Source organism: Saccopteryx bilineata, chromosome 5 (genome assembly GCF_036850765.1).
Source record: "Saccopteryx bilineata isolate mSacBil1 chromosome 5, mSacBil1_pri_phased_curated, whole genome shotgun sequence".
In the NCBI taxonomy this organism is placed as follows: domain Eukaryota; kingdom Metazoa; phylum Chordata; class Mammalia; order Chiroptera; family Emballonuridae; genus Saccopteryx; species Saccopteryx bilineata.
In genome coordinates this window covers 209,722,564-209,733,296 of record NC_089494.1, presented here as the reverse complement: position 1 = coordinate 209,733,296, position 10,733 = coordinate 209,722,564, and the positions used below count along the sequence as shown (strand labels likewise).

The following is a 10,733-nucleotide window of genomic DNA, read 5'->3' as shown; positions in this document are numbered from 1 at the left end:
TAAAAAAGCCTTAATTTTCAAACACCTACATAAAGGGTGGTGGGGTACCAGAGGGTTTAACATACCAAAAGGACATTCAGTTCTCCTGCAAAAAATGGAGTTTGATGGAAAAAGAAGAGTTATGAATAGGCATGGAAAAAGTAAATGCCCATCTTTGTCTTGGCTCTTTCTTGAGCTCTTTCCTTTCTTGGATGATAGACTTGGTCCCATGACTATGATGAGACCTCTGAATGCTCCTCTATTTGTTAAAGACTTCTCATGTTTCAGCAACTGGTTGGAACTTAAACAGGCAGCTTAATGGTTGACAATCCCATACAGTCTACATTCATCCTTAGTGGGTAATAAAGTATCATTTGAATTTGTGTGCAGCTTTGCTATTCAGTTAAACTTTTCACTCCACTCTGCTCTCTTTAGAAGCAGCATTTTTTTCAAAAAAGATAATTAGCCTTTTCTTTTTACTCAACCTCATTTAGTCCTTCTACTTAATGTGCAATGACTCAAAAGATTGCCTTTACTGAGGTGGTCACTATGTCTTTGTTCTTTGTTACCTTTGATGAAGAGAATCCTAGGACATAGTTCACCAAGGCTACACTGTGAAAGATGAACAACATTAACAAAGGGGCTGATTTGCCATATTAGTGAATGCCTTATTTTTATTTTTTTAAAGTGAGCATCTAGGTTAAATGGAATTCAAAAACTCAAACTCAAGTGATGTTGTCAGGCTCCAATTGATACCCCAAGAGAGAGAAAAACAGGAGATGAGGAGATGGAATTGGGAATGGCAATGAGGTGCTTATGTTAGTGAGACTCAGCAAAAATACAAAGGCAGCCCGGAGGGGTTGAGGAGTTTGCAAATCCTCAGAACTCTGAGCATCTCTGGGTGGTGTCACCAGGATGACCCTGGAATATGCCCTTGCTGAACAAACCAGTATTACTGAAGCAAAGACACTGTCATTGACTTGTCTTTACGATCCACATCTTGCTTACATATGTGGTCCCAACTTTTTCCTCTTCTCACTCCATATACTTTTTTATACAATGTTCAACAATTTCAGGAACCCAAATGGGTCATATTCTCTTATATCACATTACCTTATACGTGTTTTTTCCTCTGTGAGCAAGACAATTACCACTTCTCTCCACCCCATTGGTTTTACTTCTACTCATTACCAATATTAGGTCACAGTTTTGAACTCGTTTCTTTATCAATTCATCAAAAATGTCTTCAGAGGCTCTGTTCACTGTTCATTTGCTCCCAGAGCTTCCTGTAATAATCTGTAATATAACACCTATCACTGTATTTTAGTTGCTTGTATAACTAATTCTCATTATCTGACACCAGACTGCAAACTCTTTGAAATCAGAGATTATATCTTATTACACAGTAATCACATCTCCTACTATAACACTTGACATTAGCATATAATCAAAGTATATTAAATAAAAGAACAATCAAATTCCTAAAACAGTAGAGATAAAAAAAATAAGAACTGCGTTGTATATAATAAACATTTTCTTTGCTGTAGAAAGTAATGTAACTCAAGTATTACTTTGTCCTCTAATCTTGCTTGGGGAAAATAGTAAGAAAAACACATGTTTGCTCACAAATAAAATAATCTCTTTGGAAAGCACTCAGACATGACATTTCTACATGTGCGGAAAAGCTCACCACTCTATCAAGCGTCCTGGGAGAGAAGAAAGACGTTGAATCAAGCTGAATTCCTTATAAGCTGCGTACTTTCCCAGAAGTGGACAGATGTTTACTAATGTAAGTTCCTTTTCTTACTGCTCCTTATCCAAGGAAATCCAGACCAATTTTTGAGGACTCATGAAGGATGGAGTAAGAAATTTGACTGAGTCACAAAAAGGTGATTTTATGTCCTAGTGTCCTGGAGAAAAGTCCTTTCAACCCCCCTTTGTGAATGTGCTTTAGATCAAGCTTAAAACTAGTAAGATTTTGAACCATCAGCCCCATCATTACTTAGATACATAAACTCAGAAATGCTGCTGAGATTCCTTATCTGTAAAATGAGGACATTATTACTATTTTTTTTCTTCTTTTCCAAGTTAGAGTAGTGAAGATAGACAGATTCCCACATGTGCCTTGACTGGGATCCACTCAGCAACTCCCATCTGGGGCCATACTCACAATTAAGCTATTTTTAGCGCCTGAGGTGGAGGCTCCATGGAGCCATCCTCAGTGCCTGGGCCTATGCAATTGAACAAGTCGAGCCATGGCTGCCAGAGGGGAAGAGAGATAGAGAATAAAGGAGGAGGGCGAGGGGTGGAGGAGCATATGGTTGCTTCTCCTGTGTGCCCTGACTGGGAATCAAACCTGGGACAGCCACATGCCAGGCTGATGGTCTACCACTGAGCCAACTGGCCAGGGCAAGGACATTATTGCTTATCTCATTGCTGTGAGAATTAATTCTCTCTCTCTCTCTCTCTCTCTCTCTCTCTCTCTCACACACACACACACACACACAATGTCTTGTCCCTGATATTAAGTACATTAAAGTGATATTTAAGAAGCTAGCTGGATTCACTACACAAATCTTTTAGCAAAAGAAGTTTTCTTCTCAAACCACAAATGTTCACATCTTAAAACTTCATTACCCTTGCTCTAACTTTTAGTCATTTTTGTCAAAGAATTTAATTAAAATATTATTTCAGTATTTAAAGTAGTTTTTCCCTTAAGAGTTCTGAAATTCTATAGCTTTTAAGACTTTCCATACTATAGATTTTCATATTGAAAAGGTAACTTGAATTCTAATACAATCAGATTTTGGTTTGGAGCTTTAATTATAACAAACCCTGACTTGGAGTAGAGGTTAATATACCAGTTTAAATATTAAGCCAGGTAGTTTGCATATATTAATTTTATGAAATAGGGGGTATTATTAAGCCCATTTTATAGATATAAAAACTGGGACTCAGAGAGTTTAAAAGCCACTCAAAAATTAGGTAACTAACCTAGAGTTTGAACCCACACATTTTCACCATTAAAGCATACATCGCTGACTTTCCAGTGAGGTTACTTCATCCCACCCCAACTCAGTAGCCCCAGTGAACCATTTCCTGGAACAGAAGCACATCTTCATTTTACCATTTGAGTATCTTATCTAGAATGTTTTGTTTCCCTTCATCTTTTTTCCGTTAAAATCCTCCCATCTTCCAACATCCTGCTCAAATCAAACCGCTTAGGGAAGATTCTGTCCTTATGTCTGTGTTGGAATTAACATTTTTATGCCATTTACCTGTTCATTACAGAACTGAATGAACATATGGTCAGAATTATGGTGCTTTTTTCTTCTGATAGGTCAACTCTTTAAGCACAGGTACTTCATCCTATCCATCGCTACATCCTCACATTACTGGAAAGTTACTTGATAAATATTTGTGGAACAGAATGAAAGGCGCGCCCTTTCTTTTGTTAAACATGCACTAGAAAACCAAATCTTTTGAAAGGTTGTACTATGCTCTTTGAAAGCAGTAATAGTTCCTGGAAACTTTTCAAAATGTTTGGAAAACAACTTCTCATAAATTGTGTCCCCCAATAAAAGCGGCCGACTATATTATCTCCTCTTTCATTATAGCACATACAATTCACCTGAAGAAACAATTGTGCCATAAAAGAATAATAAATGTTCTTACTCTAACAGCTGCTAGATGGTTATTTATAAATAAAAAGAATACCACCGGTAATGTATCAAACTGAGAAGCTTCACTATTTGGATATATTTTCAAACATGTTTTCAAAGAAACGTGTTTAAATAAAATACATAAGATTATTTTATAGATCCAATAAAACTTCTATCATGCTGAACATTTGATAAGAGACCAAATAGAGAAGTCTGGTGACTCAGGTTTACTCACAAAGAGTCTCCGGAAAGTTGCAGATGATGGAATTTCCTCTGACCTAATACAAGAACGAGGGTGCACGTTTTCTCTACTGCTGTGATGATATAAAAAGCCCTCAGAGCTCTTCATCCAACACAGGTCCTTGGGGACAACGAAGTGCACCAGCGTCTAGGACAAGAGCCAATAAGAAAACCCTGTGTGAACATGACTTCCAAGCTGGTTGTGGCTTTGCTGGCAGCCTTTGTGCTTTCTGCAACTCTGTGTGAAGGTGAGTACAGCTTCCTGATCCTGTGTCCAAGTGTGATCCTGAGATAGCAAGATTATTGTTAATGCTTGGATAAAGAATAGAAACAAAACAACAAAAAAAGAATACATTATTTTTATTCAGGAAAAGAAAATAATCTTTGTAGTCATTTAGTGTCAGTTAATTAAATTGAAGTTTTCATTTTCTAGGCTGTATCTATACAACAATTAGAAAATACTAACAATTTGATTAATATAGACATTCTGTTCTTGCATTCATATTGTATAATATGCATATATTTAATACAAATCTATAATTGAGAGTGCATCTTATTGGGAGCCAAGTTACCCATAATATCTATTAATATTGAGCAAGATAACTCAGGTAATTTTTCTCTATGTACTATTTTATTGACAAGCTTCAGACAACTAAACTGTTTGGTTTAAGGGCACTCTGACAGATTATAGACCTTCTTGGGATCTCTTTTATGAAACAAATACAGTTTAAAACGCTCATGGTATACTGTGTAGTTGTTTATTTATTTTTCTCTTAAGCATTAAAGATTTTGTTAAGATTTAAGACATTTTTGTATAACTCACTGATCTTATTTCTATTAATTGTTCCCGAAGGCAATTTCCCTTTGGTGAATCTTATTTTGCAAACTTTAAATAGCCCTGTGGTATTACAGAGGATTATGCAAAATCAAGTAGGAAAAAGTACCATAAGGATGTCAACATTGCATCAAGACAACTCCAAGTTTTTTATAAAGAAAGTCATTCAATGTTGTCAGGCATAACAGTACCTGCTGATGAAATCAATCTTTAATTATTTTTAAATTTGTTTCACAGCTGCAGTTACATCAAGAGTAAACACTGAACTGCGATGCCAGTGTATCAAAACACACTCTACCCCGTTCCACCCCAAGTTTATCAAAGAACTGAGAGTGATTGAGAGTGGGCCGCAGTGTGCGAATTCAGAAATTATGTGAGTACTTTCAAAAGTGATTAGATATTTTACTTTAGCAATCCTAGAACTGAGTGGAAGTATTCAACAAAGTTCTAGGTACTAGGAAGACAGGAGTGAGCTAAACAGAAGGAAAAGTTCTTTGTCTGCCTGGCATTTAAATATGGCACTTTCTATGATTTGTAGCTCAAAATTGTTTTGGACTTAGATTTTCTGCCCATACTTACGGGACCATAAAGTAAATGACAAAGGGATGGGGATGTCTGAAACTATTCAGTATTGATTTTATTCATCTCTCTCTCATTTTAGTGTAAAGCTCTTCGATGGAAGAGATGTCTGCTTGAACCCCAAGGAAAAGTGGGTGCAGAAGGTTGTGCAGATATTTTTGAAGAGGTAAGTTCTTTTTCTTTTTATAACTTAGATTCTTCATTTATCTTGAGATATACAGTCAAAAAGTCAATCTATAATTTTCCTGCTGCTACTGCAAATCTCCTTTAGGTAACCACCTCCTTAATGAAAAATACATAGCAGCAATAGTGAGTTGTTGTACTCATGACTGGGGAGGCTACACACCTCAGTTTGCCCACGGAAGTCTGGCTTTGAGCTTGTTCCCTGTGTCATCGTTACGGTTCCCTTTTATTCTCAGACTTGTCCTGGTTTGAATGATAACTTAGCTGGTCTTTCTATTTATAGTAAAAAATATAGAACATTTCTAATACATGACTATCTAAGACTATATTAGTTATTAGTTTTTATATTAAATATAAGACCATACTTTGCTCCTTATTAGAACACTGTTAACTTTTAAATTTTATTTTATTCATTTGCAGAGCTGAGAAGCAAAGTGAAGGAAAATAAAAAGCATTCTCTGTGGTTTTCAAGAATTCCTCAGTAAAGATGCCATTGAAACATCAAACAAATCAACTTCAGTGCTTTGTGAACTGTAGGGGTCTCATGTAGATAAAATACAGGATGCCAGTTAGATTTGAATATGAAGTAAAACAATGAATAATTTTTTTCAGTGTCCCATGCAACATCTAGGACACATTTATATTTTAAAAAAACACATTGTTTACTATTAATTCAAATTTAGCTAAAATCTTGTATTTGTTGTTGTTAAATATTGCAATACTGGTCTGTTAGTCAAGATCCATGAGTCCCTTTTAACTGTGCCTTTGATCTTCTTTATTTCTAACCTGGAGAAAGAATATCAGACACCATCTTACCTCACAGAGATGTGAGGACATATGGAAACAATTTAATTTATTTTTCAAGGTCATGTAAACTATTTTCCAAGTGTAACTTATTTATTATTTATATATTTATTTAAGCATCAAATATAGTAATATTTGTGCATGAATATGAAAAATGGTGAAAACTGTTGACAAAGTGGTATCATGATCATTATGAATTTATATTTATTTTAAATATTAAATAATATGTTAAAGAACTATCTTGATCTAAATTTTTTATTTTTGATCAAGGTTGCTAGATTTAGCAAAATGAAAAACAAACAGAATGTCCAGTTAATTGCTATTTCAGATAAACAATGGATAATTGTTTCGTATAAGTACATCATTATTTTTATGAAATGTTAAATGAGAAATCCTACTTTTGATACTCCTCATGTTTTCTCATCAGTGCCAGCCTGGTTATGCTGTTCTGTGTTGAATCACCAGAATCCTGAGCTAGGACTCTTTCTCAAAACAGCCAAAATTCACCAGGCAATATTTACAAAGTAATTTCTCCCTGGTTAAAACTTATTTATTATGTACAAATTAATTCTCATAATTTTATAAAAATAATTGTGTTCTTTAACACTCTACTTTTGATTTTAAGATACTTTCATGTGTTTTCAAAGAAAATTTTTCTACTGGTTTGATAGTATGGGAATATAAATGCAGCTCTAAAGCATTTACAATAAAATTTATTGTCAAAGTCATCAGGTGTTTGTGTTTCTTTGGTACTTTTAAGCTGTATTGTTTTATATCTTTGGTTGTATCAAAAACATATGATTTAGTAAACATTAATGTTCCTCCTTAGCATGTTCTGTATTATGTTGGAAATTATAAACTTTTTTGGTAGAAAAACAGAACTGCTTCCCAGAGATGGGTACAAACAGTAGTCTGTTCTACAGAATGATGGGAATTTTTGCAACTCCTCATTGTATACCATTTTGCTAATAAGGCCGACTTCGGATTTTCAATAAGCTGCCTAGGTGTCCACAGAGCTTAGCACAGACCAGGTGTCAGTGAAAGGGGAGGAGGGTCCACGTTATAAGGTGCTTCTCTGCTAATTAAGGAGTAAAACTGACACATAGGAGGCAAAGACATTCAAAATGTAAATGAAGACCAAGCATATTTGGAAAGAAATTAAACAATACTCTTGAAAGTAAAAATACAATAATTTAACTAGAAAACTCAGTAGATAAGTTTTATAACATATTAGACACAACTGCAAAGAAGATTAGAGATCTAGGAAATAAACCCAAATAACTTTATCTGGAATATATATGAGCGATAAAGAGGCAGTAAATTGAAAGAAATGAAAAGAAATGAAGAATCTAGGGATAAGGTTTTCTCCGTGTCCGACTGGATTTTTACAAGCGGAAGAGAGGGTCAGAGACAATGTTTAAACTGACAATGGCTGAAAACTTCCCAGAAACAATGAAAAGTAACAACCCATAGTTTCAAGAAATCCAATTCGCCCTGGCCGGTTGGCTCAGCGGTAGAGTGTCGGTCTAGCGTGCAGAGCACCCGGGTTCGATTCCCGGCCAGGGCACACAGGAGAAGCGCCCATTTGCTTCTCCACCCCTCCACCGCGCTTTCCTCTCTGTCTCTCTCTTCCCCTCCCGCAGCCAAGGCTCCATTGGAGCAAAGATGGCCCGGGTGCTGGGGATGGCTCCTTGGCCTCTGCCCCAGGTGCTAGAGTGGCTCTGGTCGCAACATGGTGACGCCCAGGGTGGGCAGAGCATCACCCCCTGGTGGGCAGAGTGTCGCCCCTGGTGGGCGTGCCGGGTGAATCCTGGTCGGGCGCATGCGGGAGTCTGTCTGACTGTCTTTCCCTGTTTCCAGCTTCAGAAAAATGAAAAAAATGAAAAAAAAAAAAAAAAAGAAATCCAATTCACCAAATTGAAATTTATATTGCTAGTCAAATAAATAAATAAATAAATGAATAAATAAAATTTAAAAAGGACCTTAGAGCTGTGATTCATACTTATCTACCTCCATGGTTGTTTACTATTGCAGTTGGGTATTTTAAATCCTCTTTTTTTTTATTTTTTATTAAAGTTGCACTATGGGGCATGAGGAAGAGGGTCTTCTCTTATTTTCTCACTAGTTAGTTCATATCGCAACCTGCTTCTCCTATGTCATTTAGCTCCTGCAGCTCCCATTCTCTCTATGGGTCAACATCATCTGGGGTGCAGACCAAAGCCCATTCTCATTTCTAATTGCCAGTACACATGAACACAAACGTATACGACATAATAGAATTAGTAAAAAGAAAACTTATGTGATGCACAAACAGCAACCAACTGTCAACTCCACCTTAATATTTACTATTCTTAGCACCATTGTCCCTACTAAAGGCCATGTTGTGGGCATCTTTTTCTTCCTCGGAGTTCTGCTTAGATTTCATTTCCATAGTCTCCTCTTTAATTGTAAGTTCCCTTGTCCTACCCCTTTAACTCCCCCCCCCCAGCTTTGCAGTTTCTCATCTTGTGGATCTCATACATAGTAAATAAAACCAATAATAAACAAATAATTTTAATAAAATGTTAGTAGGAGAAATACCGGTTCTTCAGAAGAGGTATTAAGAAGTTATCTCATCTAATTAGCCTCTGTTTCCCTGAGCAAACCTCATCCAGCATGCGAAAGGTGAGTAGAAGTTAGCTACACAAGGGAAGAAGAATGCATGGGAAAAGGTGGTCTAGACAGCAGTGGAGAAGTAATTTGGAAGCAAGAGCATAGCATGGTTTGAGAAGTGAAAAAGTTCAGTGTGCCCAGAGTTTGACATGGAAATAAAGCAAATACTAACAGATAAAGTTATTCAAATGGACTATGGAATGTTTTGAAAGCCTAGATTTGAAATTGAAAACTTCTACAGAATTCTAATTACTCTCATTTTAAATTATGATCATTTATAGGCCATTCATTTTCCACAAGGAAGTGGGAAGCCAGAAAAGCAACTCAAAAGTCTGATCTTGGGAGGCTTTTTAATTATATTTGGAGATTGGATTATCAAAGAAGTCCCGGCCCTGGCCGGTTGGCTCAGCGGTAGAGCGTCGGCCTAGCGTGCGGAGGACTCGGGTTCGATTCCCGGCCAGGGCACACAGGAGAAGCGCCCATTTGCTTCTCCACCCCTGCGCCGCGCTTTCCTCTCTGTCTCTCTCTTCCCCTCCCGCAGCCAAGGCTCCATTGGAGCAAAGATGGCCCGGGCGCTGGGGATGGCTCTGTGGCCTCTGCCTCAGGTGCTAGAGTGGCTCTGGTCGCAACATGGCGACGCCCAGGATGGGCAGAGCATCGCCCTCTGGTGGGCAGAGCGTGCCCCTGGTGGGCGTGCTGGGTGGATCCCGGTCGGGCGCATGCGGGAGTCTGTCAGACTGTCTCTCCCTGTTTCCAGCTTCAGAAAAATGAAAAAAAAAAAAAAAAAAAAGAAAGAAAGAAGTCCCAACTTTATGTAAAACCTCTTAATGTGTTAAGTACACTTACCCTTTTTTTTTAATGTGATCGGTCTGGTGAATCCTAATAATGAATACTTTTAAAATATACTAAACAATTTTCTCTACTCTCTCATATATATTGTCACAGTCTGTAAGACAGCAAAATATTCCATCAAAAAGGCAATTAAGTGGATAAAATTAGGTGTGATGTTCACAAGCCAAACGGGGAAAATGAAAGGAGAGAGAGAGTGGGAGAGCCAGAGGAAACGGGAAGGGAAAGCCGGCCACCGGGCTGACTGGGAAATGTTTACTTCATTTTGTCTCAGTGATATTAGTAAAATTAGCACACACAAGTTTTATTTATAATAGACACAGATTTAGACACAAACTTGAACAGTCAATCTATTACCTCACACTTTTCACTTATTTGTGTGGATTACAAATTACGAATCTAATTTTATCAAATAGTGACATGAATGTAAAGACACACACACACAATAAAAGAAGTATGAAGAGATAATAAAAAGTGTTCTCCTTAAAATTGGATTAACTGTAAAATTTTACAATATATATATTTCATATATAACATACTGAATCAGGTTAATTTTATAATTGCTGTTTTTGTTTGCTAGAAATGCATAAAGAAATAAAGTCATAGGTTGAAGTCACCTAAGAAAAAAATTTTATTCTCAAGATTTTGATAAATAAGTAGATAATTGTGTTTTTACTGTAATACCCCTATTTTGTCATCTAGGCTATGTTTGGAAAGATCAGAAGAAAGGATAGAAAACTAGTTTGCTTTTGCTTGTAGTAGTGACATAGCAAGGAAAAACTGCAATAACTACAACAAAAAAAGCTTAAGAAATCAGTAATTTTTCCATCACTCACTTAAAAAGACAGCCACATTTTAACTTTCTCAACTTTAATAAACATTTGCTAAATTTATAAAGAATGCAAACAAGAAATATAGAATTTTTTAATGTAATAGTAAATACCAGGCCA

General features: G+C 36.6%; 1 protein-coding gene across 1 annotated transcript; it reads left to right on the top strand.

Moving 5' to 3' along the window:
- The first annotated feature begins 3,912 nt into the window (after window positions 1-3,912).
- CXCL8 (C-X-C motif chemokine ligand 8) lies at window positions 3,913-7,004 on the top strand. Its single transcript, XM_066279623.1, has 4 exons — window positions 3,913-4,129; window positions 4,954-5,089; window positions 5,378-5,461; window positions 5,899-7,004. The coding sequence occupies exons 1-4, from the start codon at window positions 4,066-4,068 to the stop codon at window positions 5,924-5,926; spliced, it is 312 nt and encodes a 103-aa protein (XP_066135720.1). The 5' UTR covers window positions 3,913-4,065; the 3' UTR covers window positions 5,927-7,004.
- The last annotated feature ends 3,729 nt before the right edge of the window (window positions 7,005-10,733 follow it).

Bases quoted from the DNA above. Each gene is read 5' to 3' on its own strand.
- CXCL8 (XM_066279623.1), top strand. From the start codon at position 4,066: ATGACTTCCAAGCTGGTTGTGGCTTTGCTGGCAGCCTTTGTGCTTTCT. The intron at 4,130-4,953 runs GTGAGTACAGCT...TTTGTTTCACAG, and splicing joins TTCTGCAACTCTGTGTGAAG to CTGCAGTTACATCAAGAGTA. The intron at 5,462-5,898 runs GTAAGTTCTTTT...ATTCATTTGCAG, and splicing joins GTGCAGATATTTTTGAAGAG to AGCTGAGAAGCAAAGTGAAG.